This window comes from Panthera tigris, chromosome B3 (assembly GCF_018350195.1).
Source record: "Panthera tigris isolate Pti1 chromosome B3, P.tigris_Pti1_mat1.1, whole genome shotgun sequence".
Classification (NCBI taxonomy): Eukaryota; Metazoa; Chordata; class Mammalia; order Carnivora; family Felidae; genus Panthera; species Panthera tigris.
The window spans coordinates 53,773,308-53,792,860 of record NC_056665.1 but is presented as its reverse complement, the minus strand read 5'-3'; the positions used below and the strand labels follow the sequence as shown (position 1 = coordinate 53,792,860).

General features: G+C 37.6%; 1 protein-coding gene across 13 annotated transcripts in view; it reads right to left on the bottom strand.

The window, feature by feature from the left end:
- ATP8B4 (ATPase phospholipid transporting 8B4 (putative)) overlaps window positions 1-19,553 on the bottom strand; it is a 255,880-nt gene that overhangs the window by 187,681 nt on the left and 48,646 nt on the right. For 8 of the 13 annotated variants that reach the window (XM_042988887.1, XM_015537428.2, XM_042988899.1 and 5 more), the window contains one exon: window positions 17,757-17,815. In XM_042988887.1, coding sequence (XP_042844821.1) covers window positions 17,757-17,815 — 59 coding nt within the window. Of the gene's footprint in view, window positions 1-3,312; window positions 3,379-4,057; window positions 4,389-4,415; window positions 4,556-5,448; window positions 5,687-17,756; window positions 17,816-19,335; window positions 19,338-19,553 lie in introns of those variants that run through there. The other 5 variants (XM_042988892.1, XM_042988895.1, XM_042988898.1 and 2 more) reach the window with 5 other exon arrangements.

Here is a 19,553-nt window from a genome sequence, read left to right as displayed (position 1 = left end):
CTTGGACAATGTAGTCTATATGAGCTGCTTTGTTTATGAGGACTAAAAATTAGACCATGTTCACACTGCTATGCCATCTGGGAACTAGGCCAAATTTCAGGCAAGACCTCAGCATTTATAATAACAAAAGCACAATGGAAAAGTCCAGTTAATGAGGAGACACCCATAATGAATTTCCCAAAGGGCTGAGGGGTTTTAATAACACACTACAAGTAGTCTAATCCTTTCTAGGACTCTACCTCTTACACTAGGTTGCTACACAAATAACACCATGCAATCTTCTCCTGAACCCCTGGGGATCAAATAAGTAAGTAAGTGCATCTCTGAATTCCCACCCTCTTCAGGGTGCTGTGCAATAAATCTAAGTTTAGAAAAACCACATCACCTGCCTTTGTGATTTTTGTTTGTTGAATAGTTTTTAATAGAGAGTAGAGGTTTTGAAAGGGAAGGATCAAGAACTGGTTGGGACACAGGAAAAGAAAATTCTCTACATGGAATGGGAAAAAGAAAGAGGCTTCAAAAGCATCTTCTGTCATTAAAACACAGTAACAACAATAGTAATTTATAAATAAATTGAAGTGTTGATCTTTTATTTTTTGTGATGACATCATCTACAAAGAGTTTAGTGAATTTTCACCAAATTTGGAAGTTTCACTTAGAATGGTCTGAGTTAAACAAAGACTAAATTTGCTTCAGGGAACTGGACACAGGGCTCCCTAGAGACATACATAAACATAGGCAGTTGTCTTCTGCAGGATCTGACACAGAGATTCAATAAGAAGCTCATGTGAGTGCCTAGCAGAGCAAGAGCTACCATGATGTGGGCAGAGAAAATACACAGTGGCTTCAAATGTGAGTCTCCAATCAAAACTCACTAAGACAGATGGTCTAAGTTGCTGAGCTGCTTCTCACAGGAACAATTCTAAGTATTAGGATCCAGGGTGAGTTATAGTGAGGATTTGTTTATTTAATAGTTAATGATCCACCCCATCCTAGTGAGGCCAGCTAGGAATAACAGTGAGTGGCCAAAGCAGACCAGATCCTCTCCCCTGTTTCCTGAATAAAGGAATGAATGAGTGAGTGAGTGAGTGAGTGAGTGAGTGAATGAGGAGCTCCTGGTTGCATCACCTACACCTTCTCCACCATCTCATTCTACTTCCTTCTCATTCCTTTTCCCCAGTGCATTCCTCTGATACATTCCTCCTCCTGATTCACTCCATCTGGGGTAAGGGTTCAAAAACAAAGTTCATCCTGACTCCTATGCAAGTGTATCAGTTTGGGGGAGAAAAAAGCCAGAGAGATTGTTGCATTTGGCAGAATAGTATCAGGAGGCATTTCATGGGAAGAGAAGCCTGTGCTCTGTGTCCCTCCACGAGGGTCACCTGTGGTGATATAAATAAGACAAAGGATTTGAAGAGTGTGGAGGAGGGGAAACCTAGGGGTCTGACATGTGGCCTGAGGATTTTATGAGAAACTGGTTTTCCCAAATGGTTATTATCTTATTTATAACAACAAAGGATGCCAAACCATTTTAGACATTCTCTTCCCACAATAGTCCTTTCCAGGGGGATTTTGCCTATATCCTCAGTAAGGAAATTGACACTCAGGAAGGCTAAAAACACCTGCTTAGGCTAAGCCAGTCATGGCCCACAGCACCCCCTCCCTGGGCTCCTAGGAAATTAACTGATCCCAGACCCGAAGAAGAGCCCCAACTGGACTGTGAGCTCCTTGAGGAAAAATACTACTGAGTCTTGTTGACTTCTATGGTTCTCACCCCCATGCCAGGCACACAGCAGTTCCTCAGTAATCGTTGCCCTTTATAATTTAGCTTTTAATAATACTTTTAATTTTTAAAAATGAACTATTGGGACCTCATCAAAATATAAAGCTTCTGCACAATGCAGGAAACAATCAGCAAAACTAAAAGGGAACCAACGGGATGGGAGAAGATATTTGCAAGTGACATATCACATAAAGGGATAGTATCCAAAATCCATAAAGAACTTATCAAACTCAATACCCAAAAAACAAATCATCCAGTGAAGAAATGGGCAAAAGACATGAATAGACACTTCTCCAAGGAAGACATCCAGATGGCCAACCGACACATGAAAAAATGCTCAACATCACTCATCATCAGGGAAATACAAATCAAAACCACAATGAGACACCACCTCACACCTGTCAGAACGGCTAACATGAACAATTCAGGCAACAACAGATGCTGGCAAGGATGCAAAGAAAGAGGATCTCTTTTGCACTGCTGGTGGGAAAGCAAACTGGCACAGCAACTCTTGAGAACAGTATGGAGGTTCCTCCAAAAATTAAAAATAGAACTACTCTATGACCCAACAATTGCACTACTAGGTATTTATCCAAGGGATACAGGTATGCTGTTTCGAAGGGACACATGCACCCCAATGTTTATAGCAGCACTATCAACAATAGCAAAAGTATGGAAAGAACCCAAGTGTCCCATCAATGGATGAATGGATAAAGAAGATGTGGTGTGTGTGTACACCCCACACACACATACACACAATGGAGTATTACTCGGCAATCAAAAAGAATGAAATGTTGCCATTGCAACTATGTGGGTAGAACTAGAGGGTGTTAGGCTAAGCGAAATTAGTAGTCAGAGAAAGACAAATATCATATGACTTCACTCATATGAGGACTTTAAAATACAAAACAGATGAACATAAGGGAAGGGAAGCAAAAATAATATAAGAACAGGGAGGGGGACAAAACATAAGAGACTCTTAAATATGGAGAACTGAGGGTTGCTGGAGGGGTTGTGGGAGGGGGGATGGGCTAAATGGGTAAGGGGCTTAAGCAATCTACTCCTGAGATTATTGTTGCACCAAATGCTAACTAACTTGGAGGTGAATTATAAAAAATAAATTATAGAAACAAATAATACTTTTAATTTTTAATAACTATGGTTGTTAAATAAATATATAAATAAATGAACAAATAAGGGGTCAACTATAGTAATGATTCAGAGAACCCCTCTACCAAAAAACTGTACACACCTATTATATGACCATGTATTATAGGCCAACTCTTTGTGTCAAATATGTTCTCTGGCTGTTGCCTTCCATTTTGACTTGATACCCAAGGGAAGACACATTAATTTCTAATTCTTCAATGTGAAGAAGATCTCCTTCCTGATAGGAAATATCTTGGAAATAGCAAAGTGCCAGGCAACTAGGTAGAGATGGGAAGTCAGATATGGGGAGGGAAGCTGGAAAGTAGAAGGAATGAGATAGTCCATCCATAAATAGCTGCTCCTGAAAGCACTTCACTTACCATTAGCATAATCTTGAGGAAGGGACTTCTCACAGCCTGTATCACCAACATTGTACACCATCCACACTGTGAATTCAAACTGGGTTTTGCATTTATGAACAAGCCCCACTGTTTCCCTGAAAATGCTATTGAAAAATGCCCGGTTTCTGTAGCAAAATCATGATATCAAATACTTTTCATTGTGTGCCTTCTTACTCATGACAGAGGCAGCTATTTTGACAGGAGCTATTGCAAAGGAGAAAGAGGAGGCAGAGAACAAGGAAGGGAGGAGGGAACGGAAAAGGGAAGGGATACAGTTAAGGAGGCAGATGTGCCTTAAAGAAAGGAGTTACACATGGAAGAAAATAAATCAAACCTCCAATTTAAAATTTATCGATTAAGATGACTCTCCTTGCAAGCCTTATTTCAGGAAAGCCTCAAGAGCTTCTTGAAGACACTTTCCCAAAAAATCTAAGTCATATTTGCCATAAAGAATATTAATCCAGTTAATAAGTACTTGGTGAATGCCAATTGCCTTAAGAAATAATTGACTATTAGGAAAAAGGGAGGGCTTGGATTCTGCGAACTGAAACGTTTTACCAACTAAGTAACCTTAGAACATTATTTCCTAGTCCCTCCAATCTTCAGTGTCCCCATCTATAAAATATGGGTAATAATACCTACCACGCAGAGTTATGAAGATTAAGAAAACACATTTAAAGCATTAGCATTATGCTTCATAATTAAATGTCTTTTCCCTCCTCACCTGTTTGCTTTTTTCAAAATCTTTAGGGCACTCCTAAGACAAAAAATAGAGGATTGGTCTAGTCCTTCTGAAATGCAAATGTGTATATGAATCCTTTGGGAATTTGGTTAAAATACAGATTCTGACTCAATAGTTTGTTGGGGGGCGGGGAGGTTCTGCATATCTAATAAGCTCCTGGTCTGAGGTCTGTGGAACACACTTCAAGAAGCAAAGTATTAAATAACCTCTCAGAATATTGATAAAGACAAATTTCTGAGATATAAGATAGGTTGCATGCATTTTTTTCAAAAGGCTATGTAAACAATTTACATTAGTACAAATCCAAAACAGTCCCATTTGTGCACTACAGATTATGAACCTTCAGAGATACTTGATTTCACCAGCAGACCATGCAGCTGCATCACCACAGATAAATGCCTTACACCAGGACTTAGACTATAAAGACAAAGCGTCCTTTTGACTGAGCTGAAGATATTCTTCTGGACTTCTCCTTCAATCCTTCAAGAAAAATACATTGAATGAAAAAAAAAATCATTGGAGAAAAAAATGGAGCTTTTTCATACACTTTACTTTTTTTTTTTAATATGAAATTTATTTTCAAATTGGTTTCCATACAACACCCAGTGCTCATCCCAACAGGTGCTCAATACCCATTACGCACCCTCCCCTCCTTACCCCTCCCACCCCCCCCAATCAACCCTCAGTTTATTCTCAGTTTTTAAGAATCTTTTATGGTTTGGCTCCCTCCCTCTCTTTTTTTTTTTCCTTCCCCTCCCCCATGGTCTTCTGTTAAGTTTCTCAGGACACACTTTCAATTTAAGCTCTTGCAAATAAAAGATCAGACCAAGCATTAAGTTGGAAAACATGGGACCGTGGAAGAAATTCCATAGGTATATGAAAGCAAGGGGGAACATGGCAGAGTGAGGAGAAGAAATGCAGGTGCAAGAAACCCTTTTTTTTTTTTAATGCTGAAGTGCAAAATACTGATCATTTGCACAGACAACAGCATATAGGCCTTTATGGCTTCAGGAAATTATCTGTAATTATTTGTTCATAAAACAAATTCAGAATTATTCCCTATGTTAAAATATTTGAAGTATTGATTTTAAGTAATCATATATGTATATATATAGTAAGGACAGTTAATTATGATATATATATACATCATATATATGACATATATACACGTCATATATGTATATATATATTTAAGTACACTTATATTATATATATATTAAATACATATATTAAATATTAAATATTAAATATATATATTTAAGTACACTTAAAATCAGTACTTCATTTATTATATATTATATATATAATTCACATTTGAATTAAACAAAAAATCAACTACCTTTCATACTCAAAAAAATTTAATTTCAATATACCCCAGGAGTACTTTTGAATGAGTTCATCATTTTCTTCTGTCAGTTTAGGCTGAGATGGGCTTAAAGGTGACTGACACTTGACTTTTTGAGTGGCCAAATGGTTCCCCAAATCTAGACAGGGTCTGAAGTGCAATGCAAATTAGTAGGTTTCCAAATCAAGTCAGACCATTTTTATATAAATGCAACATTGTATTTTACCATTCTTTTGTAATTTTTTTAAAAAGACATTATTAACAATATGAACTTCAAGAAAATATTCATCTCTTAGAAAATTGTCTTCCTTACCCAGATATAGTAAAAATGCTAATTTTACAATTTTATACTTTTTTAAGTCTCTAAAGTACTTAACAAAGTGACAAACACCTACTAATTACTCAATACAAGGCTGATAAGCCCAACTGGAAAAAATACAAAATGATACAGTAATTTCCAGTACAAAACCTAGAGAACTACTTTTGCCAAAATAAAATAGGCACTAGCATAGAGACTTTTCACATTTTTAGCACAACATCTTCAAACAGTTTATTAACTTTCCCATATCAGAGAGCAAAGGAGAAGGAAAAAAATCCAATATTTCTTTAGCTTATTTTCTCACCTAGAAATGTCTGAACAATGCTGTCTCTGCGAAACATTATGAAGTTCAGCCCATTTGTGCTTCTAACCTCAAAAATGTCTTGCCTAGAACAATGGCGTTTTTGTGGCATTTGGTCTACAAGAGTATTTAAAATATCACAACATGGAACTAAGTGGTTTGCAAGAATCATAGAAACACAACTTGGTAAGGAATCTTTAAAGTTCAATTATTTATTCCATCCTTCTGCTTCCATATAGAAGCCATTTAAACCAGCACTGTAACAGCTTTAAAAAAAAAAGTTTTCTGCTTATTAAGATAGAAAGCAATAATCTGCCTAGAAATTAGGTTGGTGGTAAGGACAGTTAATTATAGAAACTGGAAACTCGTTAAGTCAGCAATTCATAATGATTAATGGTCCAATGGCAACTACAGGGAAGTGTCCAGTGATAAGGTACATGGTTCTGTCTCAAATGTGTTATACTCAATATTTTTATTACTTACTTATAACAGTGATTCTCAATCCTGTTGGCTCATTAGAATTACCTGGAAAGCTTAAAAAAATATACTAATGCTTGGACTCTACTTCCAGAGCTCCTGATTCAATTGGCCCATTCGATTAGACATCAGTGAAGATGTAGAAGACATGCTCCTAAGTCTGCATATGACACAATAACCAAAGGAATAGTTTATGACAGAGGAAATCCTATCTGTTGTGTGCCAAATTCCATGACAAGCAAGATAAAGAGAGAAATGTGACAGTCTTTGTCATTAATGATGAAAATGAGATTAGTATGAGATTAAGATAAGTTAATCATCACCAAAAAGCCAGTGCAATCTTAGATGCATTAATAATTCTTCTCCTACTTTGAGCTACTCAAATAACTTCTAGAATATGGTGTTTGACTTCGGAACAACCCACTTTAAGGGATTATAGAAAAGCTGAAGATCTTTGGGAGAAAAAAAAAGAGGAAACTGCAGATGACTGTCCTGGAGATAAGTCTACTCAATGAACCCAGGTTTAGAATTTTAAAAACATTATCAGGTTTGTCATGTGAACCAGAAGACATGTTGGCTCTCTTTTGGCCTCAGAAGATAAACCAATAGATAATAAAGCAAGAGAAAATCAATTTGGCTCAAGTGAAGGAAAAACTGTTTAATGATCAAAACTATCCAAAAACAGAGCACCAGAGAAGTTCCAAATTCAGTCATTAAATACAAAGGTTGAAAATGTGTTATAGATAGAGTGACAGTCCCGGTTTATGCCCACTGTCTTGGCAAAATAACTAATAGGATCCCCTTTCATTCTCACAAGTGCCCTGGTTTGGAACAGAAATTATCTATTCTCCCTAGTTTTGGAGCATTATCAGAATAATTAAAGAAAAATTAAGCCAGGTGGGCCCCCCACACTCCACACCCTTCCCCACTGAAGAGAGGTGGTGAGTTCCCCTCTTGTAGAGTGATATAAAGACTAGATATGCAGTCAGTGAGAATTCTGGAGACAGAAGTGAATGGGAAAACTTTAAAGGATAACTCCACAATTGAGACTCTCTAATGCACTTAAGCTAACTTCCTTACAGTACCTGAAAAGTGAGTCATGTTTTATCATTTGTATAAAACAATTTTTCTTCCCTGGATGTCACCATCCACAACCTATCCAAAATGCACCTGGATAGCCACAGCCATAATGACATGACCTTGTTTCACAGCAAGCTTGACAACCAAGGAGCATGAATGAAACCCAGAACACTTAGGGCTTCTAGAGAAGTCAAGACAGGTATACCAACAGCCAGAGGTTTATACCACTGATCTGTATATAGGAATCTGATTGCTGTCCTCTGCTCAATTCCTCAAAGAACAGGCTTTCTCTAGTCAAGCCAGAACATTCTTCCAAAGATGCACACACATAGTTACAACTAAAACCTTACTTACATGCACACATTCATGCAACACACATACATTTACACACATACATATATAGCTCCTAACCAACTCCTAGCATCATATTTCATATATTTTCAAGTTTGACATTCATGCTTAAATAGCTTACCTTTGTAAGAAACTGCAGAAAAAGCCAGATTCAAAATACAACAGTAATCTGACCACTGGTTTCATAATTGTGGACATGAATTTGAAACATTAACACAAATGATTAATTTTCCAGCTATAAAATGTAAAATATGGTAATTGCCATCTTTTCATAGTATGATTCACAGAACCAAACTATTTGGTCCAGTAAAGAAAACTACAAAACAAGATAAAAATCACTTTGAAACCGTTGGGGTTGGTGGTTTTTCCGTTAACTTCTCAACTGTTACCACTCTTGCCAAATTTTATCCACATGATTGATTTATGGATTACTTTCATAAACCATTTGCCAACAAAGGAAACTGCATTTGTGTTGCTCACTCCACACAGGAAGTTACTTCTCTTCCTGCTCCATCTTTTCATTTCTTTGCCTGGCAATAGCCAGGCAACAATGGAGCTCTAAGATTCTAACACCAAAATTAGCTTGTTTTAATTCTTCTAACTGCAATTACACATTGCTTGGAACCTTTTCAATTTCATGTCACTGCAATGAAGAAATTAAAATTAAAAAAAAATCTGTGTGGCTTTACTTGAAGTTTACTTCACACACAGATGAAACGGAACAAGTTTATGAAGACACTAAAATTATCTCAAACATGCAACAGGTACGTAACAAACACTTCAGAGTTGTAGAGTTTAACTGGATTCTTTAACTACCCCTTAATGCACCATTTTAGAACATTGAGAAATACGAATTCAGAGTCTAAAACAAAAGATTAAAACAGACCAACCAAATAAAAGAAACAAGGAATCAGACAAATGCTTAGCCAAAGAATAAGACTATTTAAATAAATCAGATGTCAAAGAGATAAAATGTTTATACTTTTAAACTCTTAAATCCAGAAAGAAAATGAAGTAAAGCCCAAAAATTACTTTTTATCCTCCACATAAATTATTTATAAAGGAAACACTTCTGTCATATAGAACATAGAATAATTTACACGTATTAACAGCACACAAAATAGAAGACATTTGCAATGTTTGCTAAAAAGCCACTGTTGCTATGGGAATGCCCTAATACAAAACACAACAACCAACAACCAGAAACCCATAACAAATGCAAGTTACTGGCACTTTCCACAACTAATTCCAACTTGTCACACTGCTTGTCATCATCTGTACTCTTTGGTTGGTGCATAAATTGCTCTAATAATCAGGCCTATTGGTGACGATCTACAGCATATCGGTGCTGCTGCTATGCTGCTCATGAAGAAAAGAAAGAGAAACCCAAATTTCTCATCAGGCTGAAGATTAAAGCAGGACTCAGATGTGTCTCAACATATTGATATTTTAAGAGTCTCCCCTCTCCCTAAAAAAATATTTAGAGTTTTACCTTCCCATGCATTTGGATAGCCAAAATATGTGAGATTGATTCAAAAATGTACTTAATTTCACTAAGCCTGAAAGCTTATATACTATTTCCTTCCTTTTTGTTGCAAGTTCTTAATGGTGGGCTATACCATGCTCCCTACTTTTGCATTTTTTTCCTGCCTCTGACTCTCAAATATTATCTTTAAAAAAATAATAATAAAGGTATTTTCTTCAGGTCCTCCAATTGCTCCCTTCTGATTTAAAGATGTTTTTCTTACTATATGGAGGTTCCTCAAAAAATTAAAAACAGAAATGCCATATGACCCAATAATTTCACTACTAGGTATTTACCCAAAGAATATGAAAATACAAATTCAAAAATCTGTATGTGCCCCTATGTTTACTGCAGCATTATTTACAATAGCTAAGGTATGGAAGCAGCCTGTTTATGGACACATAGATAAGGAAGATATGATATATATACAATTGAATATCACACAGCCATATAAAGGATCTTGCCATTTACAACATGGAGGGACCTAGAAGGTATCGTTCTAAGTAAGTTCAACTGAGAAAGACAAATACCATATGATCTCACTCATATACGTAATCTAAAAAACAAAACAAATGAAATAAATGAACAAACCCAAAGGAGAATTAGACCTATGGAGAACAAAGTGATGGTTGCAGGGGAGGCAGGGGGAAGATGGGCAAAATGGATGAAGGGGAGTGAAGTACAGGCTTCCAGTTATGGAATGATTAAGTCACAGGAATAAAAGGTACAGCACAGGGAATACAGTCAGTAGTATTGTGATGAACACTGTATGGTGAACAGATATGTTGTGGTCAACATAGTATAGCATATAGATCTGTCAAATCACTATGCTGTATGCCTGAAACTAATTTAACATTGTGTGGCAACTACACTCAAATTAAAGATCTTTTTAAAAATAAAATAAAGATGTTTTTCCTTAGCTCTTAACCTGATGAGCACCTAGCATTAGAATGGTTACGCAACCCTACCCCCCCCCCCTTTCCTGAGAGGCTCCTTTTCCCCTGGCTTTCATCTCACTGTCCTCTCTTTGTTCTCCTCAATCTTTGCTGCTCCTACTCCTTCTTGGGCTCCCCCCTTTCCCTTTTCTAACTAAATGTGGGTTTCTCCCTCCACACCCCACAAGTCAGCCATCACTCCTCAACAAGTTCTATTTTTCTCCTAGCTCGAAGCATCTTCTTCCAACTAATATCCCTACTCTACAGTTTTAAGCCCACCCAGTTACATTCTGTATCACCTGGGCATCTCCATTTGGATACCTACTCTATTTTATCTGGAAGGCAAAGAAAATCCCTTTTCACTTTGTGACTCCTTAGCTCCTGGGAGCCTGTTACCTCATATTCAAGTTTTCTTAAACAATCTTATCTCACCTACCTGAATGTTAATTTCCTATGACACACCCCTCATGCCCAATTGGGTCTAACTACAGGACTTTGCCCATTTCCCCCCCTTCTTAATATATGTGGTAAAACAACAAACAAACAAGGCCCATATCACTTCCCATTTCCTCTGACAAGACTTCCTCAAAAACTCACAAGCCATATCGCACAATTAGGATTTAGCATTATCTTTTCCTTATTACCTGTTATCAAGTTTGTTCTCATGGGTTAGTCTTCTCTTCTTGAGTAGATCGTATATGCTCAGGTAGAAAACAGAATATATAGCCCCTGTTTTAGCAAACCCCGTAGCAGGCAACACATTGCCATTCTAAGCAGATAAGGCCTTGTAGCATGCACTTTGGGGCCCACTAAAAATAGCCTGCTTGTCTTTTTCCTCATTTTTTTAAATTTAAGTATAGTTGACACACCATGTTACATTAGCTTCAGGAGTACAGCACAGTGATTTGGCAAGTCTGTACATTATGCAATGCTTACCACAGTGAAGCTCCCATCTGTCACCATACAATGCTATTACAATGCCATTGACCAAATTCCCTAGGCAATACTTTTCATCTCTGTGACTTACTCATTTCATACCAGTTTCCTTGTGTATGTTTATCCCTTCAAGCTTTTTTTTTAATTTGTTTTAATCTTTATTTATTTTTGAGAGAGAGACAGACAGAGTGTGAGTCAGGACGGGCAGAGAGGGAGACACAGAATCTGAAGCAGGCTCCAGGCTCTGAGCTGTCAGCACAGAGCCCGACGCAGGGCTCGAACTCATTAACTCGGAGATCATGACTGAGCTGAAGTCAGACACTTAACTGACTGAGCCACGCAGGTGCCCTATATCCCTTTGAGCTTTACATTCTTTTTGCACACTGCCTCAAATCTTTGAAAAGTAAATAACTCAACAAACACACGTTTTTAGACTTAGAGTGGGCACATTGTGTATATATTGAATTTTGAATATCATTTTTATTTCTATAAAAAAGGGGACAGTGGACATTCAATTCACCCACACACACAGGAACATGAAGTTTTACTGAGGTCTACAGAGGTCCAGTAACCTCATTCAAGCTCACATACCCAGAATAATGGTGAACCAACCACATTTTTCTACTCCACTCTCAACCACCTATTCTAAGAGAAAAGAGAAGTAGAAACATATAAACCCTGTATAAATGGATGAAGAAAATAGAAACTGTTTTGAAGGGAGTCTTGGTGATGTCACTGTAGCACTAACTGCTGAGTCAGCCAAATTGCCACACTCTTTGGAAAACCCCAAATGTCATTGTTCTAAGCACAAAAATCACAAGACCAACAGCAAATTCCATCCAACAACCATGATATCAACAACACATTTTAAGATTTTAGGAATAAATCAAGATATCAGAATTGCAATTTTTGGATGCAAGACTTTCTTTATAAGCATGCAAAATGATTTGGTTACATTTTCACCAACTATATAAGCTTGTGTACACTTCCTAAACAGGATATTTTAGCTCAAGAAAAAAAAATCCTTTAGAAACTTCGCGTCTACATTTGTGCATAAAAGGCATTCGGATATTAAATGTGCAGCTTTACTGAAGTTTCTGAGTTTGACGCAAGACAGTTGCATCACTCAAATGAGTTCATACCCCTTCTCAATTCTGTTAAAGTTCCAGAGAATTGAATGAGGATGGTGTATGCCTACGTGGAAAAGGGAGAGAATAAGAACCAGTAGGAATACCAACGTTTTCCAACATCATTTATTTTTAAACAAAATCAGAAAGTAACCATAATTAATCTAACGCTTTTTCTGACATTTCTTGACATCAACACATATTAATATGACTACAACGGTTTTCACAACTTCTACTATTCACTTTGAACTTCTTTTAATAGGGATAACGAGTCTGGATATTTGGCTGGCTTTACCAAGTTTTCTAACATTTTTAACATTAACATATTTTAATACAACAACTGTTTTCCTTACTTGCATTATTCATTCCTATTATTAACCAGGAAAACTTTGAACTCCTTTCTAATGAGAATAATAATTCTAGCACTTGGCTGGCTCTCCCTAGAGTCTCCAATCCTACTTTGCTGTACACATCTTGGCAGTCCAAAATCCCTCTTGTAATTTTATGTTTTCTACCTTCCAGTTTTCACAATCTCATGTCTAATTTACCAATTAATTTCACCTAGAATCATTAACCTTGTCTCTTGTTAATGTTCTAAACCCTTTAGCTCTTAAAAGCACTTTTGATCATTTTTTAAGCCTGTGTTATGACCTATAATGTGCTTTGAAGCTTTAGGCTTTGTTGACAAATTAAGGTTCTCTAGGTATTGAAATATCTTCCTTCAGCCTTCAAAGAGAAACATTTGGTCAGCCAGGCTTAGTGCTTATGGAAATCACACCATTTATCTGAGCTTTGTGTAAATTTTTCTCCCAAGTGCTCATTTACAAATGCTAAGAGTAAGATTTAAGGTCATTCTTAGACTCACATTTGTAAAATTTTGTATCTCCTTTATCTGTCTTTGTCCCCAGAGTATAAATATTTTACAAATAGGTATATGAGGGAAGGAGAGAGGATTTGGAAGATTTTGTCCTTTTGTTGGTGCTGTTTGTTTTTCAGGTTGGTCAGAAGAGCACTATGGTATCATGGGAAAAATAGGCTTTGGAATCTGGCCAATCTGAATTAGAATTCCAGCTGTGCCACCTATTAGTTCTGGAAATGGAGATCCACTTCATCTGGCTGGGTTTTGTGGATGATCAGCAATGTACAAAGCCCCTGGACACCAAGCTATAAGAATGGGAGCCACTACCTAGCTGTGCAACCTTGAGCAAGTCACTTGAGTGAGATCTCCATGCCTCAATGTTTTTACACACAAAAGTGAGGTGATAAAAGATAATAAATATGCTCTTATTCATTGAACTGTGGCTAAGTTCAGTAAGTTTAGTATAGTAGAGTGCTTAGAGCCACACTTTTCACATGGTAAGCACTATGTGTGTGTGAGCTATTACTATTGTCACTATTTTTATTGCTATTACTATCACAGTTGGTCATGTATCTATCTACCTGTCAATATCCATGCTGAGAGTGTCAGGAAAATTTCCTTAAGTCGCCAAATGCTTTGCACAGAGTAGGTAATCAATAAATATCTCATTGAATTATTATCATTTACACAGAGCTTATTTGGTGGGACAGGGTGGGGGTCTCTACCACCGCAATCTTTATACTGTAGTCTTCTTGCTGTCGCTGCATTTGTTTCTCTACTACTGCATCAGCAGCAACTTCTATACCTTTAGTATCACAGATTTGCTAATTTGGGGGGTGATACTTGCTACCAAAGTTTTACGACTTTAGCCCATTTTTCAGTATCTTCCTAGCATTGTTATTATCAATATCTTACTTTATTTAATGCTTATAGGAAATCTGTAATTTATTGTGAATACTTGCCCACCACCAAGTTAGATTTGAGACAAAGTCCATATAAAATATTTAGTGCAGGTCCTGGTACATGGCAACTATGAGATATGTATGTATGTATACATGTATGCTAGTCTTACTATTGTCAAGTATTTTATATAAATTATCTCATTAAATCTTTAATAAATAATCCTATGAGGGGCACCTGGGTGGCTCAGTGGATTGAGCATCCTAGTCTTGATTTCAGCTCAGGTCATGATCCCAGGGTCATGGGATGGAGCCCTATATCTGGCTCCACACTGAGCATGGTACCTGTTTAAGATTCTCTCTTTCTTTCTCTCTCCTCCTTCTGCCCCTCTCCCCTGCTTGCACTCTAATTAAAAACAATAGTCTTATGAGGAAAATTCCTTATTTCACATATGAAATAACTGATGTTCAGAGAAATAAACAAATTGAGATCACAAGTTAGCAAATGAGAGAAAGCATTCAAACCATGGCCTATCTTATCCTAAAAACACTCTTTACACTACATTTGGGTGGGACTTCACCAGTTCTCCCTTTTTCTTTTTCAGAAATAGTTTCAGTTTATTCCCATCTCCTTTTCAGCCTTTAAGTGGGAATACTGCTTTTCCAATTATAAGCATTCTCCTCCCTAAGATCTACAGAGGTCTCTTCAAATCCTTTTCCATTTGGGGCAATATCCTTCAAAGCGAGGTTGAGCAAAAAGTCCCAGGCTTTCATCGTTCTTACAAACATATTCCATATAATAAGTAGTTTAAAAGCCTTAATATCAGGCTGAATCTGTGTGAATCTGAATATCAGGCTGAATCAGATTCAGATCCCATCTCTACACAGACTAGCTCATAGGGTCATTGTGTGTTACTCTACTTCAATCCTTACATTAACTGAAATAAGTACTTGTATCATCCCCAATTTGTACCTGAATAGATGGGCTGAGAATGGTCCCACAGTTCACTGTATGGTCAGCCATCCTGTTCGGAGTTCCCAAATCAAGCTGTGTACAGTGGGGACCCACTCCCATTTTAGGTGGGCCTGGCTCATCCTCTCTGAGCCACAGTAGTGATTGATAGACTAGGGATACCTGTGCTCATCTCTCCTCTGCAGCTTCCCTCTCTCAACTCTTGTCCTTCTTGGTTTCTCCAGCTCCTAATGAGTTTTGTTCTTTCCTTGGAAGGTTTTAACTCAGAGACTGAGCTGCCTTATTTGATACGCTACAGTCATAGAATATTGTTCTACTGTTTTGTTGTTGTTAGGAAGCCCAAGAGAACACAGAGCTGTAGCCACACATCTAAGTGCTTTTGTTCATTAGCATGCAAGCTCAAGAGAAAACCATCTCTGTGTCATTAGTGTGATATTACTCTTAAAAGATCTGAAACAATCATGGCAAAAATTGTTAACATCTATTTAATCTGGGTAGTGGGCACACAGGTGTCATTGTTTCCTATACTGTTCCATAAGTTTGAAATATTTCATAAATTAAGTAAAAATAGCTGTAAGTAGAAAAAACTATCATCTCACAAAAGGCAAATAAAATATGGCTTTCCTAATAGAGTTACTACTCACAGAATGAAAATACTTGCTACACACTGGAAAACAAGTAAATACTGAAATGCATAATTACTTCACAGTGGATTACTTATTACTGTTTTCCCCAAGGGTTTTTTTTAATTTTTTTATTTATTTTTGAGACAGAGACAGAGAGAGAGATAGAGAGCACAAGCAGAAGAGGGGTAGAGAGAGAGAGACAGAGAATCTGAAGCCAGCTCCAAGCTCTGAGCTATCAGCACAGAGCCCGACATGGGGCTCAAACTCATGAACCACAAGACCATGACCTGAGCCAAAGTCAGAGCTTAACCAACTGAGCCACCCAGGTGTGTCCACAAGGTCTTAAAATATACACATGTCTACTCTTCTGATTTGAGGTTTGATGGTTAAGGCTTTCAGGAGTCATCCTCTACAGTTAAAGGACTAGATATAGAATGGATGTAAAGGTATGGAGCCAAGTTTGGTGATGACCAGAGGTGCCAAATAACTAGACGTCAAGAAGCCAGAGAGAGTGACATAAATCACCAATAGGAGGGAAAGTGGATGATGGGCAGTGAGGAGGGCACCTGTTGGGATGAGCACTGGGTGTTGTATGGAAACCAATTTGACAATAAATTTCGTATTAAAAAATAATAATAAATAAATAAATAAACATTAAAAAAATTTTTTTAAATCACCAATAGGAATTAAAGCCTCATTCTCTCAGGCTAAGCAACATGTTCATCAGCCTCCTGAGAAGGATTCCTTCTCTCAAAGGCAGACTTATGTTAACCAAACTTACAAGACTGATGAATAAAATCAGGGTGCAAATATATTATTTTACAATGAGAACTCTGTCATAGAGCCAGTGTACTGATTCCGTGTAGAACAACTGCCACTGGACAACAAAATATAATTACACGATTCGTACAGCATGAGAAAAGTGCAGTTGTTAGCTACCTTTGTTGAATATTTAATAGTACCAAGCTTAGCCCAACGCATCCATCTCCATATATGGGAAAAACCTACCAATAAGAACAAAATGCTAAAAATTATCCATTGTGCAAAACTCTGTCTTCTGGCTAGTGCCTAAATAAGCAATGCCAAATATCGCCCTGCCTTCATAGTTATCAAAACCCTCTTTGAATTGAGACCTTCCTTCATGAAAGGTGTTGCTGCACTCAATCTTATAGGCCAAATGTCACCTACAAAATCACTTCTACCAATTATCTTTCTTAGAGCTTATAAAAGACTCCATGTAACAACTTAGGTTGAATCATAGATAGATGAGAAGATCTTTATGAGGTCCTATCTTGTAATGCATGAAGTTGTTCATCAATGTATCCAAAGTTCCTAGAGCAGTGCTAGTGACTTAACAGACAATAAATATTTCTAACGTAAGTGAAAAAAATCCTCTTGAAAAACATTTTTTTCAACTAGTTCAGTACAAGCTTAAAGCCTGCACATTTTAACTAATCATTTCCACTTCTCGTTTGATAAACACAATCATTCCAGACTTCAGAACTTTGTCCTACACATACTTTTCCACACTGAGCCTGAGCTAGAGAAAATCCCCCAAAAGCCATTCATCACCCATCAGCCAATACCATCACTTCTATCACTATTACCACAGAGGCCTATTTATTCTAGTGGCCCTATGTATTCTTGTGGCCAAATAGACACCAAAATTAACTATCAATTCGTGAGAAAGAAATTTTGTCTTCTTCCTATACCAAAGAACATACCAACCACTCTTACGGCATGACAAAAATAAGTGTATAAACATTACTAAAACCTGTATTCATGGAAACATATAGCACCTTGAAACTAAAATGGGCCAAAACAAAGAAAGTTTTTGGTGAAGTTGTAAAGTTCGAGAAGGCATAAATCCAACTCTTCTTAAGGTAAAACTCATCCCAGCATGCATGTGCCATGTATGTTTTACTCACTGCGTACTGGAACTTTTCATTATGTTCACGGTCATTGGCTTTCACTATCCGTTCTACTTCTAAAGAGAAGGAGAAATCAGGTATGAAATTAAATTTTTGACCCAAAGAAACATATAACTCATTAAACTAACATCACTTAGGTTACTTTGATTGTAGTCAAGGTTGCAAGAATTCTTTCCTTTGAAATTTGAAGGGCATTGGTTTTTTCCAGCCTAAATGTTGGAACATGTGTTGGAAAGTCCCAAAATGGAAAGCTGAAATTTGTCTCATTGTAATTCTGATGCCAGCCATAAAACAAAACATTATGTGTCTCCAATTTCTACATCCCTTTAGCTCCACAAAGACCCTTTCTCTTAACTCCGAGTAGTTCCTAAAGGAGAATGCTGTTGAAAGTCAAATGCCACACTGAGATTTTTTTTTCTTTTTTTTTTTTTTTTTTTTGCTACCAAGTCACAAAATACTGTAGAGCCAAACAAAACCATACTGAAGTGGCCATGGAGGTCACTGACCTTCTGGTCACTGAGCAAAAATGATTTTTTTTTTTTTTTGAGAGAAAGAGAGTGCATGATCAGGGGAGAGAGACAGAGAATCCCAAACAGGCTCCATGTTGTGAGCCCAGAGCCCAACGCAGGGCTCAGACCCACGAACCATGAGAGTTGGGTGCTTAACTGACTGAACCACCCAGGCATATTCAGAGGAACTGCACATCATCAGGAGACTGAGACTTACCCTTTGCTGGAAGTAGCCAAAATATCTTCTGGGGAAAAAAATGCAAACACCAGTACAAATAAAAAAATAAAATAAAATAAAACAACAAACTCAAAGATTATGATGGTGCATAAATTAAAATTTGCACTGGCAGGGGCGCCTGGGTGGCGCAGTCGGTTAAGCGTCCGACTTCAGCCAGGTCACGATCTCGCGGTCCGTGAGTTCGAGCCCCGCGTCAGGCTCTGGGCTGATGGCTTGGAGCCTGGAGCCTGTTTCCGATTCTGTGTCTCCCTCTCTCTCTCTGCCCCTCCCCCGTTCATGCTCTGTCTCTCTGTCCCAAAAATAAATAAAAAACGTTGAAAAAAAAATTTAAAAAAAAAAATAAAATTTGCACTGGCAAAGGAAAAACAGTGCACCCGAAACACCAGTAGAGCATGTTTTTGTAGTAAAAGTAGCAAGTTCTTGCTCCATTTAACTAAATTCAGAGTTGACAAAAGGGTGATGATGGACTAATGAAAGCTATGGAATGGAGACCAGCAAAATGAACACCAGATGTCAATGCAGAACATTCAAGATAAGTAACTTCACCATTTCACCTGGGACCCCCTTAATCCCACAGCTCTCCACCTGGGTAAGTGACAGGTGGTAAAAACTACAGGGATAGTAATAAGAGTCTGAGTTTGGAGAAGGTACTTAACCACAGAGATAAAGGAGACTGGAGGGTGGAAAGTAACTTAGAGGCATCTATTAGGGATGGGGGAAGGAAGAGCAAGGGGAAAGCAAAGAGAGGAAGAGCTGAAAGTAGAATTAAGGTGACAAAGATGAGGGAAATGAAGAGAAGTGGGGAGGAAGAAAGAACCTATTTTATCACCACTACCCTCCCTAGGCCAGGTACCACGATTTGTAAGAACTGACAACTTTTTCCCCAAAGTCCAAGAGGAATCTGTCTCTACAGCCCCATTGGCTCAAGTCTGAAAATATGATGCTACGTTTATATCTGAAGACTGCTTCTGACAAATGACACCCTGTCTTTGGTTATGGTTGATTCTCTACCTTTTGTGAAAGGTCTGTTTGACATCCACCTACATG